The 27940-nt window shown below is 32.5% G+C and overlaps 1 protein-coding gene across 1 annotated transcript in view; it reads left to right on the top strand.

Annotated features, from left to right (window-relative positions):
• LOC126763901 (uncharacterized) overlaps window positions 1-24249 on the top strand; it is an 86299-nt gene extending 62050 nt beyond the window's left edge. The window contains exons 7-8 of the mRNA XM_050481665.1: window positions 279-473; window positions 23397-24249. Coding sequence (XP_050337622.1) covers window positions 279-473; window positions 23397-23540 — 339 coding nt within the window. The 3' untranslated portion in view covers window positions 23541-24249. The remainder of the gene's footprint in view (window positions 1-278; window positions 474-23396) is intronic.
• Window positions 24250-27940: the final 3691 nt, after the last annotated feature.

Here is a 27940-nt window from a genome sequence, read left to right as displayed (position 1 = left end):
AAAATTGATGTTGGATTTCATACAAAAATGAGTTCACACATTTACAATTCTCAATGCTATGTTTTCGAATCGTTATAACTTATAACATTATGAGACTTGTGAAAACCCTAACTAAAACAAATTATTAATAAAACAACTTATGATAAGTTGAAAATATTTAATGTGCCAAAGAAAACTTCCAACATGACAATATTATCTATATAATATATATATATAAGAAATCGGTCCCAAAAATAATAAATAAGAAAAATAATTAAAACTTGAATACTGATTTTCAGGTTACTACTAAAGCCGGTGGAAAATCTTTTGAACTCTTTGATATTTCTCAAAACGAAGGCGATAATCTACTATTTCAAGATTCCGCTTTAAATATTTCTAAAGATGGTATTTTTCGCAATATATCTTCGTTTTTTGATGTGAATTATGAAATAATGTCTGAAGAGGATGATAAAAATAAAAAAGGAAGTCGACTGGTAAGATATTTTAATAAACTATAGTTAGAACTTCCCAGCAATGTACAAATGTGTACCTCGCACATAATATTAAAATCAACAAAGTAATAATAAAAACTAATCGAGGGAGATATAGAGTATATATATATAGTATAAACAGTTTAAATGATAACTGCGGAACTTGCTGGAATCAATTTCCTCCACCCGAAGTCTTGTGGAAGATCGTATTTCAGCTGATGTTAGTTCGATATCGTTTACTTGAAATGTCATTATCTGCTTCAATTATAGAATATTTCAGCAGCGTTGACAAATTTCAGTATGTTTCTTTTGGAGACAGAATGTCTTTAAGAAAAAGCAGGCCTTTACAATACTGCCACTTCCTAGAATATATTGCTGACTGGTCTTGTCAAGTCCCTTTTGGACTTTTTTTCAATTTTTTACTTAACTTCTTTATACACCGCTTATACAGTTATAATCAAGTTAACAACAACGCGTCGTTTCTTCTTTTTGAAATGTGGCGCCAATTGGAAATTTCAAGCGAAGCCAGGTCCTTCTCCACCTGGTCTTCCTAACGGAATGGAGGTCTTCCTCTTCCTCAGCTTCCCCTGGCGGGTACTTCGTCGAATACTTTCAGAGTTGGAGTATTTTCGGACCATAAATCTTTCGCAGAATCTTTCTTTTGAAATCTCGTAACGTCGACTTATCAGATGCTGGAATCGTCCCCGCCTCTGCACCATATAGTAGGACAGGAATAATAACTTATAGAATTTTGTGTTTATTCGTCCTGAGAGGACTTTACTTCTCAATCCAAACTAGCCCGAAGTAGCACCTGTTGGCAAGAGATATTCTGCGTTAGAATTCGAGGCTTACGTTGTGTAAATGTTAATGCTGGTTCCACGACAAACGAAATTATCTACGTCTTCAAAGTTATGACTGTCAACAGTGACTTGCGAGCCAAGTCGCGAGTGCGACGACTGTTTGTTTAATGACAGGAGATATTTCGTCCTGCACTCGTCCACCTAGTGATTAATAGTGCTTCGCTTCCTTATCCATTCTGGAAAAAGCAGAACTAACGGCGCGGGTGTTGAGGCCGATGATATCAATATCATCAGCATATGCCAGCAGCTGTACACTCTTATAAAAGGTTGTACCTGCTCGATTAAGTTCTGCAGCTCAAATTATTTTCTCCAGCAGCAGATTGAAGAAGTCGTAAGATAGAGAGTCGCCTTGTCTGAAACCTCGTTTGGTATCGAACGGCTTGGAGAAGTCCTTTCCGATCCTGACGGAACTTTTGGTGTGCTCAACGTCAGCTTACACAGCCATATTAGTTTTGCGGGGATACTAAATTCAGACATCGCGGCATTAAAGTAGATCCTTTACGTCATGTCAAAAGCAGCTTTGAAATTGACAAAGAGGTGATGCGTGTCGATTCTCTTTTCACAGGTCTTTTCCAAGATTTGGCGCATGGTGAATATCTGGTCGGTTGTTGGTTTTCCAGGTCTAAAGCCACACTGATAAGGTATAATCACTTTGTTGACACTGGGCTTTAATTTTTCACACAATACGCTCGATAGAACCTTATATGCGATGTTTAGAAGACTTATCCCACTGTATTTAGCGCAGATTGTGGGGTCTATCTTTTTGTGGATTGGGCAGAGAACACTTAAACTCCATTCGTTGGGCATGCTTTCGCCCGACCATATTTTACAAAGAAGCTGACAAATGCTCCATATTAGTTCTTCGCCGCCGTGTTTGAATAGCTCCGCCGGCTTTTGCCGCTTTGTTGGTAATAGCTATTCGAACTTCTTCATGGTCGGGCAATGGAAAGTCTGCTCCATCGTCATCAATTGCGGAATCGGGTTTGCCTTCTCCTGGCGTTATTTTTTCATTGCCATTCACCAGGCTTGAGAAGTGTTCTCTCCACAATTTCAGTATGCTCTGGGCATCGGTCACTAGATCACCTTTGTCAAGCTCTTTATACTCACGCATTTCGACCTGTCTCTTTTTTTTTGCCGTTGCGAGGTAGACAGTCTGTTTTCTCTCTGCTGTGACACGAAACTCCTCGTCGTACCAGCTGTTCTTTTGCCTTTTCTGAAAACCAATGTTTTCGTTTGCAGCTGTAGTGGTCTGATCGATCTGGTTGGAGGATTTTCGAGCCAGAAACAGCCACGTAGCTTAGTGAATTTTTCTATGCTGGAGTCCAGTACTACAGATAACCATATTCCGGGCCTCGACGAAGTCGATCAGCCTCAACCCATTTGGGGATGTTTCCACGCGAAGGCTGTATTTATCGACTGTTGTGCCAAAGGTACCTTCCTTGCCCACTCTGGCGTCAAAGTCGTCAAGCACGATTTGGACATCTTACCGGAAGCTTCTCTCATCGGTGCGTTCCAACCGCTGTTAGAAGGCATATTTGGTCACATCGTCTTTCTGTTCCTTCGGGGCGTGGGCGCAAGGGGCATGCCCTCAAATCGTAATCCTTAATTCGTCAAAAGGGGCGTCTCTCATCCGAGGCAGTTGATAATTTTTCATTTGGGGGCGTTTTTTACGTGGCGGGTCCCAAACCAAACGAACAACCCAGAGTAGGGATGGTTCGCCTTCTCACTTTAGTAATAGGTAATTGGAACTGAAAAATCCCTGACTTTTCAGAATGCTGATCAACCCATTGATTTGATTCGCTGCGCTTTTGAGCGTCATGAAGTAAAGCTGTCGTTGGTAAGTACTAGCGTTAAACACACCGGACATTGTTTGGTAATGAGTTTACCCATGGCAATGCATCTCAAGGTGTCTAGTTCAAGTAATGACAGCACATTTCTTTTTATTTCAATACACCAAATGTTGTAAACAGCGGTCCTTTCAATACATTCGGTTGTATCTCCCAAAAAAACTACTCGAGATATACAAGTATACAAGGTTTGTCAGGAAAGGGTCGATTTAAAAAAATTTATTGAACCAATCATTATAAATCTTTAAAAACTTTCAAAATAGGCTCCTTCTGCGTCGATCCAGTGCTGCCCGCGCGGTTTTCAAGCATTGAAGGGGTCACGGAAGGCATTCTCCGGAATAGCCTTGAGAGCCTATATGCATGCTGCATGGATCCACTTTCATTTTCGACATTTGACATTTTCAGTCAAGGAAACAAAAAAAGTTTGTAAGGCCATATATGAGTTGTTGTAGGGTGGCTGCGAAAGCATTGGGATGTGGGCCTTGGTTAGGTAGCTATTCACAAGAAAGGCGGTGTGAGCCGGAGCGTTGTCGTGGGGCAACTTCCAATCGGCTGCGATGTCTTGAAGGACCCGATCTTTCGTTTTAGTCTCTTTAGAACATCCACGTAAAGCTCACGGTCTGAGTTCAAAACTTTGAGCACACGAATAACATTGCCGGAGTTTGTCGAAGTCGCAGGTCTCCAAGCACGGTGCGAACGAAACACACCACTTCTTGCAAAAGCAACATCTGGGTAAGCCTGTTTGATCAAACGTCTCTGTCGCAGATTTACCGACTTGCACTCAGAATTTAATCGCTTACCTCTTCTCTAACGAACGCTGCATTTTCGGCTTGCACCACTCACAGAAACACGTCGCGCGAAAATGTGTGTCCTGACTCTCCAGGTGCTTGGAGACAACACACCAGCCGCTCGTTTGTTAGCTAGGAACGCCCTCTACTGAATCCAGTCCGCGCGAGTTATGTTAGTGTTATATACTTATGTATATACAACATTTATTAGTGGAATGAATCTTAAGACTGACATATAATATTCTTATTATGCTTAACGAGACCTTAATATCGTACATACATATGTTTTATATATCGTAATGGCGTTGGTGGAGGGATAGTTGCCAGACTGTCATGTTAGACTACGTAACTTCCCCCCCGTTAAAATTAAAGTTTACATGAATTGTGATATAATATCATAAGTAATTATTAAAGTTTACATGAGTTGTGATATAATATCATAAGTAATTATTAATAGATTTAATACAAGCGGATTTTTTTTTTAATAATTAAATAAATCAAAAATTTACATATATCCATTACATTTTTTAATTTTTTTTTTGTACAGTTTTTTTTTTTGCTTTTACATATACTTATATCTATTAAATTATTATTTTCTGTTTGTGTTTGTAATCAATTTATTGATTTTTTTTTTGTTTTAGGAAATTTCTTGTATGTTAAATTTGTCATGAAATTTATATTTTCTTTTAATATTTTTAGCATGTATATTATTCAATTCATTAAATATAAACTTCGGTTGTTCTTTATGACGCACATTTTTATAATTTTTAATGTAGCCTTTATTCCTGTATTCTCGATAATTTTCTCTATGCAGATTTCTTTTATTCAAATACCTTTTCTTTTCATTAATCATTTTTGTGTATATATTTGTTTTATTACAATTTCCTGATTCCACATTAATTGGTTTTTCTTTTGTAATGGAATGGTATGAATTATTGTAGTATTCAATGGATTTGCTTACTTTGTCTTTAATGCCTAATAAATTATTTTCTATATTTAACATCCTAATTTTTTCAGTTAGTGTATTATGCAACCTCTCGATGTCGGCGTTTCCAGTATGATTATTTGGTTTTGTTAGATGTAACTTTATATTTTCTGTTCTTAGGTAATCCCTAATGTTTACGCTTTTAAATTCGTTATCTGTAATTAATGTTTCAAAATGTCCTTTCTGTGATTGGTATTGTCTTAGTTTCTCAATTATTGTTTGGTTATTTCTGTCCTCAAGGTAGTAGGCAGTGGCAAATTTTGAGAAACGATCTATAAATGTTAAAAAGTTAGATTTTGAATTCGTGTAAATGTCCATATGTATGATCTGATTCTTATCCTTTGGGGTTTCGGTCATTGCGAACTTAGGTTTCACTGGTTTGCGATCGTATTTTATTCTATTGCAAGTATCGCAATTGTTAATATACTTCTGTATCAAAGTTTTTAAATCTGGATAATATATACATTTTTTCAATCCTTCGTAGTTTTCATTAATACCAGTGTGACCCGTTTCATTTTTATGGTACATGTGAATTTGTCTAAATGTTTCGTTTTCTGAAGCCATATCTTTTGCGTTGTAAGAACATCTGAAAAATTTGAAATTTGGCTTATTTTTGTATATATCTACAATTTTTTGTTGTAAAATGTTGTATTTTTTATCGTCGAGATCTGTGTAAATTCCTATTTTTGAACCTGAGATGTTTCGTTCTAAAATTTCTTCTAAATTATTACTAAGATCTTCTAAAGTGATGTAAATCTTTTTTTTATTATTTATAATTTCAAATTCTTTACTTTTAATGTTTGTAAAAATTATTTGAACAGGAAATCTATTGACTACTGTGTCTAAAATGCCAATGTAATTACTTCTATCATCAGCATGGGAATGCATTGAAGTTGTATCGTTACTTGCGTTATTATTTAAGGAGCTTGAACTGTCATTACCTACGTTTATTTCATGATTATCAGAATTGATTCTGCTTAAAAAATCTGCTACATGGTTATCTCCTCCCTTAATGTAATCGATATTTAGATTGTAGTCGCTTAGTTTTACTAACCATCGGTAAAGCCTTGGATTAGCATCTTTTCCTTGCGTTTTTGTATATAACCATTTTAACGGTTGGTGATCGGACGTAATATTAAATTTAACGCCATACAAATATGGACGAAAATATCCGACAGCCCAGACAATAGCCAAAAGCTCTTTTTCTGTGACCGAATAATTACGCTCATGGTCGTTTAAAGTACGACTGGCAAAGCAAACAGGATGTTTGTCCTGCTGCAACACTGCTCCGATTGCGAAGGAGCTGGCATCGGTTGCCAACTCAAAACGTTTGCTAAAATCCGGATACTTAAGCACTGGAATTTCTGTAATTATTCGCTTTAGTTTTTCAAACGAATTGATAAAATTTGGATCATTTATATTTTTATTTTGGCGTCTTTCTTAAGAAACTTTACCATCGGGTACGCTACATTTGCGAAATCTTTAATAAATTTGCGATAATAGCCGCACATACTGAGAAATGATTTTATTTGTTTAACGGATTTCGGAATCTTTTGTTCTAAAATAGTTTTTATTTTATTTGCATTGGGTTTAACGCCTTCAGGTGTCAAAATGTGACCTAGGTATAGGGTTTCTTTTGAGAAAAATTTACATTTATTGATTTGGATTTTTAGTTTCGCTTCTCTTAACTTCGCCAAAACTTGTTTGATACTTGTAACATGTTCGTCGAAACTGGTAGAAAAAAATAAGTATATCGTCCAGATACACAACGCAAAATTTGTTAATAAAATCTTTCAAAACACTGTTAGTAAGTCTTTGAAACGTTGCTGGAGCATTTTTTAAGCCAAAAGGCATCCGAACGTATTCATAATGTCCGTAGGGGGTAGAAAAAGCAGTTTTCAACTGGTCTTCTTTATTGACTAGGATTTGGTGAAATCCTTTTGCTAAATCTATCGTCGAGAAGTACTATGCTCGTCCATGTTTTTCTAGTATATTGTCAATGTTCGGTATTGGAAATTTGTCGTCCGTTGTAATTTCATTTAATTTGCGATAATCCACTACTATTCTCCATTTCTTCTCGCCAGTTATGTCTGTCTTCTTTGGTACGATCCATAAGGGGCTATTATAAGGAGAGTTACTTTCTTTTATAATGCCTTGTTTCAGCATATCTCTAATTTGTGCACTTACCTCGTTTTCGTGTATTTGAGGATATCTATAAGCTTTTGTGTAAATTGGTCTGTCGGTAGTTGTTTTAATTTCGTGTTTTGTAATGTTAGTGTAGCTTAACTGCTGACCGTCTGTGTAAATTAAATCTTGATAATTATTGAGTATTTTGTTTAGAGCGCTTTTTTCTTCTGTATTTAAAAGCTTATATAAATTTTGTAAAACTTTATCATTTATATTGATTGTATTCAAATAATGAAACTCGTTTATTTTACTATATGGATAATCTTTCACAAATTTAATTTCGATATTATTTATAGTAATACTTTCTTTGTCCATATTAATAATTGCCTTTAGTGGTTTTAAAATATTTTGTCCTAGAATTGCATCAAAAGTTTTTCCCTCAAAGCTGGTTAACTTCCATGACATTGTGGCATCTTTTTTAAATTCTTTTGGTAAATTGGTAATAATCTCAAAATTAATTTTAGTTTCACTATTTAAAGATTTAAATTTTAATGGAACTTGAAGTGGAATTCTTTTGTAGTAAGGTAGTATTTTTTCATTTAGAAGTGAAGTAGTTGAGCCAGTATCTGCTAAACATAAAACAATATTATTTTCTATGTGAAGCTCTATTATGGGTAATGTTCCCTTGAGGCTGTAACATGAAAATTTGAAACTTGGTTTTTATCAATTTCATCAACTTTTGCGTAATCTGAATTCATAAGCTCACTTCTTCTAAAATTTGGGCTATTGCATTGATTGGAATTTTGAAACCGAAATTTATTATTAATTTGACTTGAATAATTTCCGAAAATTTTTATTATAATTTCTCAAATATTGTTGATTTATTTTATATTCTTGTTGATCTCTGTTATAATTGTAACTTGAATCAGTATGTCTACTTTGTTTTGCATAGTTATAGTAATCATCATTGAAATTTGTACTATTACACTTATTCTGATTACGAATTAAACCTTCGGTTTCTAATAAATTATAAGCCTCTGATAAGGAATTTATATTCCTATTTATAATTATCGAAGCCAAATTAGCATCTATATTATTCAAAAATGTTCTTAAAATGATTTTTTCATTATTTAGAGGACTAAACTCTATTGGTTTACTTACATCGTATTCAAATTTTTCGTTTAATTTGTATAATATATTTATTAATAATTCAAAATAAATTCTAATGCTAGTATGTCGAAGAGCAAACGCTTGCTGGTAAAGTTGATGGTATGTCTCCTTGATGCCGAAAGTTCTGATTAGAGTTGCTTTGATTTCGCTCCAGTTGGCATCTGACGATACAGTACGAATTGCATGTAATGCCTTACCTTGAATTTTATTTAGAATTACCCTTCGGTATACATATTCGTATGCTGTTGGATCTGCATACAGCATTGCCAGTACGGCGTCGACTTCTCTTAAAAACGAAGAGAGGGCATATATGCCGTGGACTCTGTGTGAATCTTTCACAATGTCGCTCACTGACAGCTGCAATGCTGGTCGTTTCTCACTGGAACTATTTGGGTGAGTTGCCATTGCCGGTTGGTTCTCACTGGAACTAATTGGATTAGTTGTCATTGTCAAGTACCGCTATTCGAAGTTACTAATTGGATTGTTGGAGTTGCCAAATGCCGCTATTTGAAGTTACTAATTGGATTGTTGGAGTTGATCATCCGATCGCAAAATTGTTGTTATATACTTCTTTTTAAAGGTGACCTTACGGTTTGCTACCATGTGGTGACATGAAGGTTATGTTACAACGTGGCATGTATTATATGTTAAATTTTGTTTTGCACATTAGCGACGATAATTTTTTTAAAATATTTTTATTTTTTTATATCAAAAAAGTATTTGTGATGTATTTTTAATAGTTCACTTTTTAATAGTTCAGAGCATATCGTTTTTGCATACACATGTATATAACTATGGATTGCCGTGATTAATTTGCAGGTTACCGAATTGTCAATTTTGAGTTTGTATATCTTGTTGATTTTACCTTCTTTAGTTTACAGATTTTGCGTTTAGTCTCTTATTTTATTTCAATATGATATTAGTTTTTTGAATTGTAGAATAAAAAAATGTGATTTGCCAAATTATGTAATTTAGAAACTGTTTTATTTCACTTATTTTATTTTAATTTTTGGAATTTCGGAGTCCGGTACTGAACAATGAATGTTAAATACAGTTTTTCACTTAAAAAAAATATATATAATTTGTAGATTTCGACCTTAGTTATGTAGTTCTTTTAGGTTATGTAGTTAAGTTAATATTTAACAGAGTTTTGATATAATGAAATTTAGCTTTCCTTTTTCATTTTTTAATTTTAGATCAACTTTTCTAGATTTTTATTTAACTTCACGAAATATTATTGTTTTTCATAGTTCCACCGATTAACTTTATTAACTTTTGGGTACAGGTAGGTTCGTCTTTCTTTTTTTGGGGAGCGACTGCGCCAGTTATGTTAGTGTTATATACTTATGTATACACAACATTTATTAGTGGAATGAATCTTAAGACTGACATATAATATTCTTATTATGCTTAACGAGACCTTAATATCGTACATACATATGTTTTATATATCGTAATGGCGTTGGTGGAGGGATAGTTGCCAGACTGTCATGTTAGGCTACGTAACTCGCGGAAGTTAAATAATAATAATATTGTGTTTATTATTTTATCTATTTGTTGAGTTTAATATCTCCACCTTCACGTTTGATGTCAATACTAAGACTAAAGGATATTAGGTTTACTTACAACTATTTGTACTATTGACAGAACATTCTGTTCTGTTGTGTTCTTATTTTAAGCTGATAAGGATTTGTTGATAATGTATATGTAATTGGGTTCGTGGGTATGATAAGGAATGTTATCTTTCTTAACTCTCCCCTCTGTAAAAATAAAATGTCCTCATTTCATATACCTGCTCGAAAGCTCGTCGTTTGTTGGCTTCTTGTTTAATCTGGTAACATTTACATGCCTTTACTGAGGCGTATCACAGTGGCATTTTGGCGGAAAAAATAGGATTTTTCCACTTTCCAATTTCAAAACTTTAATGGTTTTGTTTTGTAAAGAAATATTTGGATAAGAAAAATTCAACAAGGTTTTTTATAAAAAGTGAAATTTTATAGTTAAAAAAACTAACAGAAGTAGATGAAAAGTTATTCAATAAAATCAGATTAAAATTATTGTCCTAATAAAGATTTTTTTTTTGTGTCTGAGCTTATAGCTATGGCTTTTCTTTTGTTTTTTAGTGAAAACCTACTTATTTATAAAAAAAAAATTTATTGAAATTGGCAAAGTAAGCTAATTTTTATAATTTTTCAAAAAATATCAACTTTTCATTTTTTGATGGGAAAAAACTTTATGTGCTTTGCCTTGCTTAGCCCTCTTACTATAAAAAAATGAAAGTTCCGAGTCTGTACTTTCAATAAAAAAAAACAACCGCCAATTACCGTCCCTTTTGGTAACATCGATTTTAATTTCCACAAATACTGATGTCTTCAACAGACTTCTTATAACTTCGGATCCTTACATAAGTAGCTTAAAGCGTCATTCGAACAAAATTTCCTTAGAACTAGATCCCATTGTTAAAGATATGGTGCTTGCATAATATTACAAATAAAAACTAACACAATTTTTCGCCGGTTACATATTCAATTCTGATTAAATATATACCCAATTTATTGGGGAACACACACCACTGCTTTGATTGAAATGAAAATATCTGAATTTTAGGTTTGTATTTAACAATTTTATTTAAAGCGTTAAGTTTGTATTTTACAAGTTAATAAATATGATGCCGGTGCTGGCGATCGAGTTGCTTCGGATCATGGTCGAACGCATAATCCGGAGAATTAGTGAGACAGCATCCGGCTGTTTTAGAATTAAAAGCTGAGCGTTGCGCCCAGGATAGGAGGCGATCCAAGTATACAGCTTTAGCGCGGCGGAGATGGGTGGAGACGATGTCGAACGTTTTTATTACAACTTAAATGCGTGGGATGGGTGTCACAAACTGAAAGTTGAAGTGCTGTTCATAAGATGTGTACCGAAATGTATGTGATGGCGACAGGTGTCGACGCGGCGCTGTGTGTCAACGAATTGTGTCCCTTTCCCTTTTGTTCATCCTTTTGGTTGAATGGGTTGAATAATGTAGAAGTATGGTGAGTTGTGTTGAGTGGTGTTATTAGTTGTGGGGAATTGCGCTGTTGTATTAGGATGCGCCTGTTTTACCGGGTAGAGGGGGTGGATGCTTAACTCATTTAAACAAATTCAACATTGCAAATTATATTGGATTTTTATCAAGGTAAAGGTATAAATAACGTCACTTGCGTTTAAGTTTAATTTTTTTTCATCAGTAGAACTCAATTAAGAAGTGTCCCGAATTTCAAGTCCCTAGGTCCAAAAATAACAATTTTGGCAATTGCAGTTATATGGGAGGTGGGTGTGGCAGTAGGCGGTTTTCCAAGATTTTTTCAAAATTTCTTAGTTTAGTCCAGAGAAGTATTTCTGCAAAGTTTCATTGTTGTATGACCACTACTCCTATTTTTTTCCAAGAAATGTATGGAGCGGTGCCACTGTGCGTATACAAATAATCCTAATATTATAACTAAAAGAATAGCATAGCTTAAAAATTGTAAAGGGCGTTCCTCAACAGGAATTAGCTATTTGTACATTTATTTTATATTAGAAAATTGATAATTCGTTTTGGATTCTGATACACCCAACTCTTCTAAAGAAAAAAACAAACTGTGTAAAAAAGAGACGTTTCCTATAGTAAAATGGGGTATACGTTCCATGTCATCTAAAAACCATGTAAGAGAAATAAAGAACTATATTTACTTCGAAAAATGGTGTAAAAAATGTTCAAAACTATCAAATTTCGGATATGCATACAAATTGTATGTTCATATGGCATTTTATTGAGCATTTAAACTTAAAATACATATTTCATACAGGTGAAAAATTGGTGGAGCAATCAAAGAACGAAAGAAATTTGCTAATCCAGAATTAAGAACAGAAAACTTGGAATAGAAATACCGAAAAAATATTTACGCTACTTAATTATTCCTCGCCACTTATTTGAGACGAACGCGCTCCATATTAGAATCATTTTTTAAGAAGTGATTCACCATACTTTTACCAAATGTTAGACCATCATCAATTAAACTAGCAGTTAGTTGCAATATTTCGGTCTCATTGTCGTTATAGCTATAATGGTTCCCAGTTTTGCCGTCATATGTTATTTATTCAATCATCATCTAGAGGTTTATCTATCATTAATTCGTCATCTTCAAATTATAGGTCCTCGAACCCTTCTCCTCCGATTTAGTGTGCCAAGGCTATAATTTCAGAAGTCTCCATCGACCGCTCTTGACGCATTCTGGCCAACTTTCCAGCAGGAATGTTGATACCCTTAACTTTCTTTGAACATTGAAGCATATGAAATTCAATCCAAAATAAAACATTTTGTCCATGCATCAACGATCGTAAGGTTGTCCTTCTCTATTACATCTAAAATATGTTCGAATGCTCGTTGAATATAATAAAGCTTAAACGTTGCAATTATATCCTGATCTAATGGTTGAATCAAGGAAGTGGCAAAAATATTACTTGAACATTTGGAAGCTCTAAATCTGGATGACTTGGCGCATTATCTATGAGCAAAAGCACTTTAATGTCAAGACATTGCTGTTCCATATATATTTTAACTTCAGAAACAAAGCATTCTTCAAACCATTCCGCAAATAGACCTGCTGTCATCCAGACTTTTTTATTTGCTTTCGGATTTTGTTATGAAAGTTCTGGAAGGCAGTTTTTACCAGAACAAACCCGTTTCATCGGCATTGAAAATTTGTTCGGGGACATATCCCCCATCTTCAATTATTTTGGCTAGTTTTGCTGGAAATTTTAAAATGCGTTTATTTTAAGAAACCATGTTAGCCATCCATCACTAGTAAGAAATTATTTTCCCTTATCTTGACGACTTGTTGATGGCTCCAGTATCTGCAGTTGCTTATAAATTCGTAGTGACTTCGGCTTTAAAGTATTTCCATCTACAGGTATTCTGCTTTGCAATACATCTTCAATCCAAAACACTACAGATTTTTTCCGTTTTTACTAACACTTCATTTCTAATACATGACGTTGTTTTGGAACTATGTTTTGATGTACTGATGACAGATTTCCATATTTCATTATCATTCATGATCCTGATATACGTAGTAGCTTCGTTTAAGCCGAAATCCTTGCCCACAGATGTTGAACCTTCACCTCTTGCCAGAGAGTCAGAAATTTTTAATTTTATTTCCAAAGAAATGGCTTGCCTTTTACGAATCTTTGAAATTTTTAACATTTTGTTAAATGTAGTAAGGGCAAAAATTTTATTTTTAAAGCTTAACTAAAAATTTGTAGATAAAATACCTTTTTTCACTTATTAAGGACAGAAATGTTGAAATCTAATTGATAGCACCAACAATTGATAAAATATTGCGAGCTAATAAACTTTAAGCTCTTTAATTAAGCAATATTTTATGTAAATATCATGCGAACCAAATTTGAACTTTCGAATAAGGGGATTTCCCAGATACTCCGATGTACATATACTATATGTTCATTTCAGCAATGGTGCCAAATGTAAAAACAAACATAATTACAAGCCAGTAATTTTGAAACCGTACTACATTACAATTTTTTTACAATTTTTTTTTTCATCGTGTAACTTAAAATCCGTGTAAAAATAAACCGGGTAAAAAAAGAGTGTATATATTTTGGCCGTGACCTAATTTTAATAATGGCACATTGTTTTCTTGAAGAATATTATATGTAATATGCTTTGTCCTTATTTAGTAAAGGGATGATACAATTATTTTGCAATTACATTACTTTTACACTTAGATACTCTTATAAATTTATTTTCACATTTTGCTATTTTTCTTTCAATTTGTGATTTTCCATGTTTGTAGGCTAACAGAATTAAATTGTATAATTACATTTATTATTAATTATAGGGTATGTATACATATATTGTGATTATCGCATACGTGTACATACAAACGTGGATATCCGAATATTCTAATATATTTATGACAGGGACATCAATAATTTCATTTGAAATCAATTCGTGAATATTGTTAAAGTTTGAAGTTCCAGAGTAAAAATTTCCATTTCTATCAAAATGAATTGTATTTGTAATTGCCTCTAACTCTTTGTAAACTTCTCTGATTACAAATTCTTCTACAACGGATTTCGGATCTAATTTTTCTAATAGTTTTTCAAACTGAGAGTTAATCTTTCTTTGTTTGTTATTGTTTTCGATTAAGTAACTTAAACCTGTTTTTATTTCTATTAAATCGTCTTGGTCTGGTGCCCCTGTGACGAATTTTATAATTTAATGAACGTTGTGCCCTGTAGTTTGTGGGTATTAATTGTGATTTTAAAGCCTATGTTTTACTGACAAGAATATGAATGCTATGTTTTCGATTCGTTATAACTTATAACCTTGTGAGACTTCTGAAAACCCTAACTATGTCTGCCTCAGTCAAAACAAATTTTCTATTACTGAGGTCAGCCACTCAATCTGCAAAAGAGTAGTAAATTGTAAATAATATTATAATACTGCCGTACATGCTGTAGCCTGTCTTCGAATGCTGTCCAGTTTGTTTGTTATATTTATTGGCACTTTTATTCCGTCTGTCCGTTCGGGAATAAATTATATCACCTGACTTTTATGTAATTGTCTTTCTTGAGCAATTCACAACCTGTCGTAAAGCATCGTAAAATTATAAAAAAACAAGTGAAAAAATTTATAATTTTACGATTTGACGATGCTTTACGACAGGTTGCAGAGAATGTATAATATAGAGAAGGTTCAACTACGGACAAGCGTGTGAACTCTCAAGAGCTAACGAAATCCTATTAGTGGATTTCACCACTTTTGGCTCGGCAGGAGAAATTTTAACAGAAATGAGTGAACAGAGCTGAGAATTCAATGAAAATTATGCTCAGAAATATACACTGCTTTTAAAGACGCATGTTGGCCTCTTGGCTTATATTTTTATACGTTTACATGCAATCATATCATTTAATAAGAATATCATTTTGCAAATTTTTGGAATTCATGCAAAAGTGATAATATTATTATAAATATGCAAATTAAAGCTACCTTTTCAAATATTTCTTATCTTTGATAATATTATATAATTTCGTATGCATGTACATACTTATATGTACATATGTATATGCTATATATATGAAATATTATCGTAATATCCTAAAATCATAATATATTACAATAATAATACATGTATGTATGTAAATCACACCTCTTATCATTTCAAACTTTCATACGCATCTATCCTGCAGATATGTATGCAAGTACAAATCAATTTCAAATCAAAATATTATCATTTATCAGAAATATAAAAAGGCGCGCGAGTTATGTGTACACTATCATCCCAACCAGACACCACACAACAAAATACTATAAATTGGACAAAATAAAAGATTAAAGAAAAACAAGTAAACATTACAAAAAATATAAGATAACAAGTAGAGATAAAGAACATAATGCAAATGTATACAAACATGTTTTGGTCCTTATGTTTGACTATAATGATAACCCAAACATTATCGGGTAAACCCCACAGTCATGTTTGTTTGCATTCAATAGAAAATAAGATTACATTTTACAAATATTGTATTCATAATGCAAATGCATACAAACATGTTTTGGTCCTTATGTTTGACTATAATGATAACCCAAACATTATCGGGTAAACCCCACAGTCATGTTTGTTTGCATTCAATAGAAAATAAGATTACATTTTACAAATATTGTATTTCATAAGAAAATAAACAAAACAAAGAAATAGATTAAGAAAATTGTAATCACTTTAGTAGTTATATAAGCAGAACATAACTTGAAACATCAGAGAATAAAATATAATGTCATAGAAACAACATCATTGGCATTTTTATTCTTCCGCTCGAACAAACCTAAAACTGGCGCAGTCGGTAAAAACAAACTGCAAAGTTGAGCGATACTAAAAACTGAAGTTTTTAAGTTTCGTAAGCTTTAGCAACGGGAAGCAAATCTTAAGATTAGCTCCCATTTTAAAAAAGATCTCTTATATATACAAATATATAAGTCGGTCGGCACAGATAGCCAAGTTTAAGAAATTTAAGTTTCTACACAAGTTATCTGGAACGTCGGAGAGCGACTCCGAGGACTACAATTTGTGAAGGCGAAGAATAGCTTCATTCCGCCCATCAACATTACCAGGAAGAGTGGGATTAAAGATTAATGCCCCACACACAGAAGACGCAGAAAGAGCGAAGTGCACCATACAAAGCAACAACAACAAGTTCAGTTGTAATAAAAGAGGATACATCAGCAATGAATCCAGGCGAGCAGCAACCACTTCAGATGACAGGACCGCAAATTTTGAAGGAAGCTTCAAGAATCATGGACTTTGACGGCAGAGATTTATCATCATTCATCAGGGAAGTTGACATGATCCTTCCTTTATTCAACCCCAACCCATCAATGTTGGAATTTGTAACGCAGCGACACGTCAAAACAAAAATTAAAGGAGAAGCAGCAAGTGTCATCCGGCCTTTGGGACCTACACCAACATGGCAGCAAATGAGAGAAGAACTCATAAAGAATTTTGGAGTAAAGGAGTCGTACCACACCCTTTACAATCAGGCGATTGTACTACGAAACTATAACGTAAGTCAATATTTCCAAAATTTAAAAGATATTTTAGATAAACTAAATTTAAAACATGAATTCGATAGGATAAAGCCTATAGAATTTTCCCCAATTAACAACGAAAGTTTAATTCTAAAAACATTTTTAAATGGGATACACCCCAACTTAAGCAGTGTAGTGATTAGTAGAAATATAAGCACCATTAGAGAGGCTTTTAGCGTTCTTCAAGAGACAGGTTTGCTAATACAATTTGATAAAAGACAAAACAATTATAAAAGAAATAATTATAGAAATTTTTCAAATAGAAATTCTTTGTCTCACAATTTTGGCAATTGCCAAAAAAAATAACCAGTATATGCAAAATTCCAATAATTTTCAATTTGGACAAAATCAGCCGAGAGAATTTCGTAACAATTCTAACCAAAATGACAATTATCAACAATTTAGCTTTGGACAAAGTAGGCAAAATAATTCACAACAATCTAGAAGATATAATTCAGTCCAAAGGAGACAAAACCCCCCGAACCGATGGAAATAGATCACGTTCAAGAACAAGCAAATTTTCGGTTGCCAGCCCAAAACAATCGTTACCGATAATAGAAGTGACCATAAAAAATTCCAAAATTAAATGTCTTATTGACACAGGGTCTACAACATCATTATTGAAATATAATGTGTTAAAAGATTATGAATGCATTGAGCTTGATAAACCAATACACTTTAGCACCATTAAGGAAAATTTTTCCCTAAATAAAGAGTTAGTCACCCCAACCCCAAACGAATTCAATGAAAAAAGTTATATACATTGGAAACTAACCAACATAAAAATAAAAACTTTGATGCAATAATAGGACAAAATATTTTAAAACCTATTAAAGCAATAATTAACTTAGAAAAGGAGTATGTAGAAATAAACGGCAATAAAATTAAATTTATAAACTCATGCCCTTACAATTACGAAGATATTAATATACTTACAGAATGTAAAGAGAATTTGCTAGATATTTTATCAAATAGTGACATGAATGAAGAAGAAAAGCAAAAATTAGAATACATTCTAAAAGCAAATAGCGATTTATTTTTCCAAGAAGGTAAAAACCTTTCTCATACTCATGAAATTCAGCATGAAATAGTTACAAAAACAAGTAGACCAACTTATAATAAAATTTATAGATATCCCCAAATTCATGAAGAAGAAATTATTAGACAGATGAACGAGATGTTGCGCCAAGGTATAATTAAAGAAAGTAATTCCCCGTACAACTCGCCTCTTTGGATTGTACCGAAAAAGCAAGACAATTCAATGAAGAAAAAATGGAGAATAGTTATTGACTACAGGAAGCTAAACGAAGTCACTATAGATGACAAATTTCCAATACCCCATATAGAAACAATACTCAGCAAACTTGGAAGAGCTCAGTATTTTACAACATTAGATCTTGCAAAAGGCTTTCATCAAGTATTAATAAAAGAAGAAGATAGACCAAAAACAGCTTTCTCTACACCCCAAGGACACTTTGAATTTATAAGAATGCCGTTCGGACTAAAGAATGCACCAGCAACTTTCCAACGTTTAATGAATTCAGTTCTTAGGGAATATATCAACAAGATATGTGTAGTTTATTTAGACGACATCTTAATTTTTAGTTCAAGTATTGAAGAACATACCCAAAATATCACCAAAATATTTTCAGCATTAAGAAAACATAATTTAAAGATTCAGGTAGATAAATGCAAATTTTTCGCGAAAACAACTGAATTTCTAGGTCACACTTTAACAACAGAAGGGATACAACCAAATTTAAGCAAAATCGAAAACATACAAAAACTAAAGTTGCCTACTACATCAAAGCAAATTAAATCATTCCTAGGTATAACAGGTTATTATAGAAAATTTGTAAGAGATTACGCTAAAGTAGCACATGGTTTAACAAAATATTTAAAAAAGGATATTAAAATAAACACTCGCGATCCTCAGTACATATCATCCTTTGAAAAACTTAAAAATCTATTAGTAAGCCCACCAATATTGAAATATCCAGACTTTAACAAAAAATTTGGCATTTCAACTGATGCAAGTGACTTTGCAATTGGCGCAGTATTAACCCAGGACAGTCATCCTATAAGCTATGCTAGTCGAACACTTAACAAACACGAAAGAAGTTATTCCACTACAGAAAAAGAACTACTAGCTATTGTCTGGGCAGTGACATATTATAGACCATACATTTATGGCAGAGCATTCGATCTCTTAACCGATCACCAACCACTTAAGTGGCTCCAAATAAAAAACAAGGGAAAAGACATTAACCCAAGATTGCAAAGATGGTTAATTAAACTAGGTGAATACAATATTAATATAAATTACGTGAAAGGAAAGGAAAATAACGTAGCCGATTTTCTAAGTAGAATAGATAGTAACACAGGCGAGATTCATTCATTGGAAGAAGACAACATAAGCACAAATGCTACAATCCACTCTCAAGAGGAGGAACTAAATGATCATTTTCCAATTTTACACACTATTGTAAATCGCTTCAATACACAAATCATTTTAACAAACAAGAAAATTATGGAATCTGAAGAACTAGGCAACACGAAGAAAATTTTTATTAGCGCAGAAGATATAAAAAATAATAATTTCATAGATCTTTGTCGTAAGCACATAAATAGTGGAAAAGTAGGTATTTTTTCTTATTTAACCGATAATCAGTACAATATAGTTCAGCAAAAGCTTATTCAAATATTTAATAGACATGTAAAGTTTTTTAGATGTGAATTCCATGCTAAAGATATGAAAAATGAAGAACAAGTTTATAAACAAATTGCTCAATATCATAAAAATGAAACAGGCCATGCAGGTATTAACGAAAATTATGAAAAATTGAAAAAACTAATATACTGGAAAAATTTGAAAGTTTTGATTCAAAAATATATAAATAATTGCGACGTTTGCAATAGAGCAAAATATGATAGAAAACCTTTAAAACCAAAATTTCAATTAACGAAAACACCATCAGATATAAATGAAATAGTTCACGCGGATATATACATAAATAAAAAATGTTACTTCCTTACTTTTATAGACAAATTTGCGAAATTTGCTATGGCATTTCAGCTAGAAGATAGAAACAGTATAACTATTATAGAAAAGCTTAGATTATTCTTTTCTATCAAAGGTAGACCCAGAATGTTAATATTAGATAATGAATTCAACTCAATTAACATAAAAGATTTTTTTAGGAAAGAAGAAATAGAAGTTCATTTTACAAAACCAAACAGTCATACTGGGAATTCAGATATCGAAAGATTTCATAATACTCTATCCGAAAGAATTAGAGTCCTAGAAATTGAAAAACCAAGCCTTTCGACAGCGGAAAAAGTATTTCAAAGCATAGAATGGTATAACAAATCTTATCATTCTACAATTAAAGCCACACCTCTTGAGGTTATAAATGGAAAAACTGATAAGAATTTGATTAAAGACACTATTCAGAAGACTAAAGAAAAATGCATAGGAAAACTAAATAGAAATAGAGAAGAGTTTAATAACACTCAAAAAGAAGGTTACGTAAAAAATTATAAAGCAGTTCGGCACAAATACGAACCAAGGTATAGAAAATTACCATTAGATAATATTCACCCGACAAATATTAAACGTCCAAACAAATTTTTAGGTCAAATACATCTTCAAAATAACATTGATGATAGCAATTGTAATAATTAGCAATGCAGCCAAACTGGAAGTACATGAAATACATACCGACAATGGATACGCAGAAATTATCACCAACACTAAACAGATTGTTACATCATCTGACCTCGTAATTCACATAATTGACCCTCGCGAAATTCTTTACATACTAAATAATATAACAAAAATCTCGCAAACATCACATTTACATTACTACACCCTATCTAATGAAATTGAAATCTTGAGAGGTAAAATCAAAACATTAATCCCAAGAAAAGAAGTTAGTAGAAAAAAGAGAGGGTTAATTAACGGTATAGGTTCTGTACATAAATTTCTATTTGGAACGATGGATGATGGAGATAGAATAGATATTGAAAATCACCTTAAGAAAGTAGATGAAAATTTACATAATTCAATTACAGCTCTCGACCACCAAATAAAAATTAATAATTTCTTTTCGAACACGTTTACAAAATTAAAACAAATTATTGAAGACGAAAGAAATAATTCTTTAGTGTATCAAGAGAGAACAGACAAAATATTGATTCTTCATGAACAAACAATAAAGATAAACATTCTCAAAGACGCAGTAAACCAGATTCAGGAAAACATTATTTCAGCAAAAAATGGTATTTTTCACCCAAGCATTTTAACAAATGAAGAAATTTATAATTACAACATAGACCTCAACAAACTTCAATATATAAAATTATGCGCCTTGGAATATAAAGAAAATTTGTTAATGTTCGTAGTCAAAATCCCAAAAGAATTTCAATCGGTACAATTAAAAACTATTATTCCTATACCAAACACAGCAGGTAAAGAAATAACAGCAGAAATCGAAAATGTTTTTGAATACAAAAATGTCACTTATAAATTCGAAGAAGCTAAAACACTCAATGAACTACAAATTTCTAAACATTGCATCTACTTATTAAATTGTGAACTTATCAAAAATAGCATTACAGAAATTTTACAAATTGATGAAGAAACTATTTTAATAAAAAATGCAAATGGCATAGAACTAAACCAGAACTGCGACAACAGAAAAATTAAGTTGAAAAACACTACATTGATTCATTATAATAACTGCACTATTAAGACCCTATACCAAACATTCTCAAATACTAAAATTTCATACAATCAGAGATTCTATTATCCAAACTATGATACTCACAATTTCACTAACAAAATTACAATTAACGACCTTGTATTTAAAAACGAAGAAAATTTAAAAGAAATTAATGAATTAAAATATCACAAAAATATCTCTCATATTGGAATATCAATTTTAAGTATTATTGTGATTATAATAATAATTTTAATATCTTGTAAAATTAAAAAAATGAAAAACAATACTATTCAAACTCAGGAGAGTTTTCCATTAAGGGAGGGAGGAGTTATGTGTACACTATCATCCCAACCAGACACCACACAACAAAATACTATAAATTGGACAAAATAAAAGATTAAAGAAAAACAAGTAAACATTACAAAAAATATAAGATAACAAGTAGAGATAAAGAACATAATGCAAATGTATACAAACATGTTTTGGTCCTTATGTTTGACTATAATGATAACCCAAACATTATCGGGTAAACCCCACAGTCATGTTTGTTTGCATTCAATAGAAAATAAGATTACATTTTACAAATATTGTATTCATAATGCAAATGCATACAAACATGTTTTGGTCCTTATGTTTGACTATAATGATAACCCAAACATTATCGGGTAAACCCCACAGTCATGTTTGTTTGCATTCAATAGAAAATAAGATTACATTTTACAAATATTGTATTTCATAAGAAAATAAACAAAACAAAGAAATAGATTAAGAAAATTGTAATCACTTTAGTAGTTATATAAGCAGAACATAACTTGAAACATCAGAGAATAAAATATAATGTCATAGAAACAACATCATTGGCATTTTTATTCCTCCGCTGGAACAAACCTAAAACTCGCGCTGCTCTATATTTACGTACACACATATGTATGTATGTGCGTATGGCATTCTCACACAAATAATATATGTATGTGTACGCATGTAAATCAAAAAATACAAACATTCTTCTGGAAAAAAAATAGTCTCAAAAATCATCATACATACTTACAATATGAGTACACATGTAAATACATATGTACGTATGACATTCCCACACAAACAATGCATACACAACATACATACATACTCACATGCGTTCACATGTGGATATGTCACCCGCAAAAATTACAAATATTGTTTTACAAAACCAACAATCGTTTGTGGCTAATAGTGCCCATACACGAGCACACAAGTGCGTTCGATCGGTATGAATTCGTTTGCCCATACTCGACACACAAATCCATTTTGCGTTCGTTCTTCACAGAGTTAACATATGCGACAGGCAAGCGGAACATTTCTTGGAATTTATTTCTAATGTAGCATTTTTATCTATTTCATTGTATTTCGTTATTAAGTTATTCAAACTTTTATTTTTCTTACACTAAATATGTATATGTATGAGCGTTTAGGCAAAAAGCGAAAACTTTGAAGCGTGATTTCTCGGTTTTTAATTTTTACGATTATTCTTAATTGACGGGCAGGATAGGAAAAAAACTAAAAGTCGTATGGAATTAGGGCAAAGTTTATTATCATTGACATAAAATTATCTTATATTTAAACTAAAAAAAATATTAAGAAAAGTCAAGTTTTAACATATTTTTAAACAGCATAAAGTAAAATTCTTTTGATCAGAAGCCACTATTTATTCAATTTTTAATAAAATTTTAAATTTTACACATTTTTTTTGGAATTTTCTTAGTTTAACTAGAAGATAAATTAATAAAAAATATTAATCTCTTTGAATTTTTTGTTTCCGATAGAAATTGCGACCTGCATCCTGCCCGCCGTCCGAAAAATGTACATGCGAGATGCATCGGGTAATTGCTTCCCAAAGACAGAATATCAAAGATTTCGTATCCAAAAAATTTGTGAAAGATGTTCAAATATATAACTATAAAGCCTAGAAATTTCTCTTCAATCAATTATTTCTTTCCCTCCCAAAAAAAATCCTCAAAAAAATCGATTTTTTGAAGCCTCGAAAGCAGGCTCTCCCCTTAACACTTGCCATTGTCCGCGATCTTCACTGTTCAGCGACACGAGAAAAATGAGATTTTGTGCGCCGACAACGCCATACACGATAAACATGTTCGCGCACCGATCGTAAAAAATCAAACATTTTCGCGAACATGGATCAGTACGCGAACAAGCCCATACACGATAAACCGCAAGCGCACACATACCGATCAAACGCACTTGTGTGCTCGTGTATGGGCGCTTTAAATGAGTAGCGACGTCGCATCACATCTGCATCAATTCATCACACCGGATCGACTATTCACCTTATCACGCGAGCGAACACCACACATTAACACACATAAACGCACATGCACCCAAACGCAGTCTAATTAGAACAAGAGGAATAGAGAAAGCAGCTCGCGCACTTTTCGTTGATACGACGTCGAACAGCCAACATAACATCTACGCTTTCCGCAGCATCCCGGTTCCGATCCGCTTATCCGAATATATATATCTACTTCAGTTCAATTAAACCAATTTTATTATAATAATTGTGAAGTGAATTTCGCAGAAAATAAAAGTTTGTAACGTTCTTTGAAATTAGTGCATTTTCTTTTAACTAAAAGTGTGAGTGGCCTATAAGGTGAGTTTAATGCACATGGTCCTTCGAGCCATAAAGAAAGGCACTGTGGCTAAATAATTAAACTAAATTAAGATTTGAAAAAAAAAGTTCCTAAAAATCTTAACGTGTGAGAAAGTGCAGCAATAAAAACCGAAAAGGTAAAAAATAAAAAAAAAAAAAGAACATATGTACCAAAAACCGGTTTTGGATACAGCAAGTGCAGTGACTAAAAAATAAAATATAGCTCATACATATACAGATATGTATGTATATGCAACTATAATATACGAGTACTGTGGTACAAAAAGTGCATATATATTCAAAAACATAAAAAAAAAGATAAAAATATAAATAAATAAAAGTGCTGCGCAAAAAACATACGTGCATATACATACATATATAATTACAAAATAAAAAATTCACAAACATAAATTGCTTCTAGGCCATCACATATAAAACAAATCAAATATACTTAATAAGAATGTAGTGATAATTTTGTTTTGTGAAAACATAAATAAATAAAATAAAGAAACAAAATTTCACAAAACTTAAAAGAGTTATCCAGTGGGAATAGTGCACACATATAAAACAACAAAAAAAAACAAAACTAACTAAACTAACATTTTAAGAATACAGTGGTGAGGAAAAAAAAATTAATAATAATAAATCAATATTAAAAATTCATAAAAAATATAAATCGGGCGCGCTCTAACTATAAAAATACCAATAATTAACAAATAAATCGGGCGCGGTCTAACAATAAAAATAACAAAAATTATAATATCAATCGGGCGCGACATAATTAGAAGAAAATTACAACATACATATGTACAAACTCTACAAAGGAGGAAACGGGAGCAAGAAGACACTAAACAAAGGAGGAAATTAGGAAAGGAACATTAAACACAGGAGGAAATAGGACTAAACACAGGAGGAAGCCGAAACGAAAGCAACATACATATATGTACTATATTCTCCCCAAAACTCCCTTGAGGCGAGACAAAGTAAGTCGTTTCCATTTTTTATGCACATATGTAAATATGTATGATATCATACGGTTTTATCAAATATAAAACCTATGTATATAATCCGTTTGATCAATTTCTAAACGGAAACAAAATACAGTTGAAAAAATATATCATCCATATATTTTTATAAATACCAAAGGAAATCATTTACTGCCTTCTAAGCTTACCCTTGTGTATACAAACACACCCACTACAACAGAATACAAACAAATTATATTCAAGTATTTACTTGCAAATCTTCCCAGCAATACCCCTTCTGTTTCCTCAAACAGTAAGCAGGATTGCATAAAATAGGTAAGCGAAAGGCATAAAAGGCAAAATTTCCACGAGCGAGAATAAAAACAAACATACATACATATTTATATATGCTCTTATCCATATCATACTTAAAATACATAAATGCAACAAACATAAATTAGTACTTACTAACAAATACAAACAAACATTCAAATTAATATTAATATATTGAAGCATATACCTGCGAATCCGCAAGCGCAGAGGTTAATGACCTGCACATTGTTCATTTTCTTTTCGCGCTAAATTCTGATCGCGCAAATATAAGTACATATGTATATACTTATATGATATACGTACTGTATACATATATTCGGTATTCTTTTTGCATACGCTACATACCCTGATTTAGGGGGTATATCCGAAACATAAAAACTATAACAAATCTTAAATTATTAGAAGCTGCGATAATAGCTTAATTACAAACAATAAGCGGTGCGGAATTTAAAAAAAAAAAAATAATAATAATAAATAATAAAATCTTATTAACGACATATATATTAGTACATACTTATATAGTACGTACTCTAAGCCCGTATAGGCAAATATTATTTAACAATATCTCCTTGTTCTTTGTATTACAAAAACTAGCGGGATTAAATACCAACCAATTTAGCACATCATATGCACGTCAATACGCACATAGCGGGCACATATACATATGTACAAAGGTTACTGACCTCGTATACCGTCCGTACGAGTACTTATATACAAGGACACACGGATAAATCCGTAATATAAACAAGTAAGGAAGGGCTAAGTTCGGGTGTCACCGAATATTTTATACTCTCGCATGATAAAGTGATAATCGAGATTTCATTATACGTCATTTACATATTTTTCCAATGCTGTATTTTTGTAAAGTTTTATTCCGCTATCATCATTGGTTCCTAATGTATATATTATACAGAGAAGGCATCAGATGGAATTCAAAATAGCGTTACATTGGAAGAAGGCGTGGTTGTGAACCGATTTCACCCATATTTCGTACATGTCATCAGGGTGTTAAGAAAATATTATATACCGAATTTCATTGAAATCGGTGGAGTAGTTTCTGAGATATGGTTTTTGGTCCATAAGTGGGCGAGGCCACGCCCATTTCCAATTAAAAAAAAAAAGCCTGGGTACAGCTTCCTTCTGCAATTTCTTCCGTAAAATTTAGTGTTTCTGACGTTTTTATATTTGATAAGTACGAGTTAACAAAGGGAATGATAACTGAACAAATAAGTTTAGTAAGGCCAAGTAGAGCCACTACTCCCCCTCCCAGAGTAGTTACAACACCAAAAGAAGACCTAGATAAAGGCATGTATCTAAAGGTACCAGCTTGTGATACTGAAGTTTTCAATGGATGTTATGACCAGTGGCCGTCCTTCCGGGACATGTTCACTGCTGTTTATATAAACCATCAGTAATAACATACAATATAATAGACACGTTAATAAAAGTCATTCGTCATTCGTGTCAAATCAAAGTAGTCAATGGCAATCATTGTGTGAACTCTGTAAGGGAGGTCATAAATTAAGATCTTGCGAGAGATTCAAAAAATTGTCCGTTTCAGATAGAAACAATCTGGTCCGTCAACACAAACTTTGCATAAACTGTCTGTCGAATTCTCATATGACAAAAGACTGTGAAAGCAAATTTAATTGTGTGTACTGTCAACGAAGACATCACTCACTGCTTCACATTACGAACTTTCAAAATATGAAGCAAAATCATTTTCATAAAACCACCGGGTTAGTCACTACAACCAAAAGTGATAATCCCGAAATCTCAAATCCCGAAAAAAGGGAAGAACAACCATGTTGCTCTAAAGCAGCAAAAATTCAAGCGCTTCATTCAGAAAATGAAAGCAAAATTCTTTTACCCACTGCGGTCATCACCATAGCACATAAGGATGATTTATTCAAACTAAGAGCATTAATAGATCAAGGATCTCAAAGATCCTTTATATCATCAAAAGCTCAAAATCGGCTCAAATTGCCAATAAAACATTCAAATTTCCGAATCTCGGGAATGGGCGGAAGAATTATCCAAAATTCGAACAAAATATGCCCAAATACGATAGTATCTCCAAATGCCGATATTAGAATAGATGCGCAAGCCATCGCAACTTACCAATTTGCTTCCAAGCTATAAAGTAAATAAAATACACTGGGATAAATGCTCACATCTCAAATTAGCAGATCCCAATTGTCATACCCCATCATAAATCGACATATTATTAGGTAGTGACTTAATACCTCAAATAATTCTTGAAGGTATTGAGAAAATCTCCAATAAATTGTTAGCTCAAAATACAATCTTTGGGTGGATTATAAGTGGCCAAGTCCCTGAAAAAATCAATTCTTTCACCACACAAGTGGAAAATATCTCAAACGAATTTTTAAATAATCAACTTAAA

This window comes from Bactrocera neohumeralis, unplaced genomic scaffold, assembly GCF_024586455.1.
Source record: "Bactrocera neohumeralis isolate Rockhampton unplaced genomic scaffold, APGP_CSIRO_Bneo_wtdbg2-racon-allhic-juicebox.fasta_v2 cluster09, whole genome shotgun sequence".
NCBI lineage: Eukaryota > Metazoa > Arthropoda > Insecta > Diptera > Tephritidae > Bactrocera > Bactrocera neohumeralis.
The sequence above is the reverse complement of the archived record's forward strand: the minus strand, read 5'-3'. Positions and strand labels throughout refer to the sequence as shown.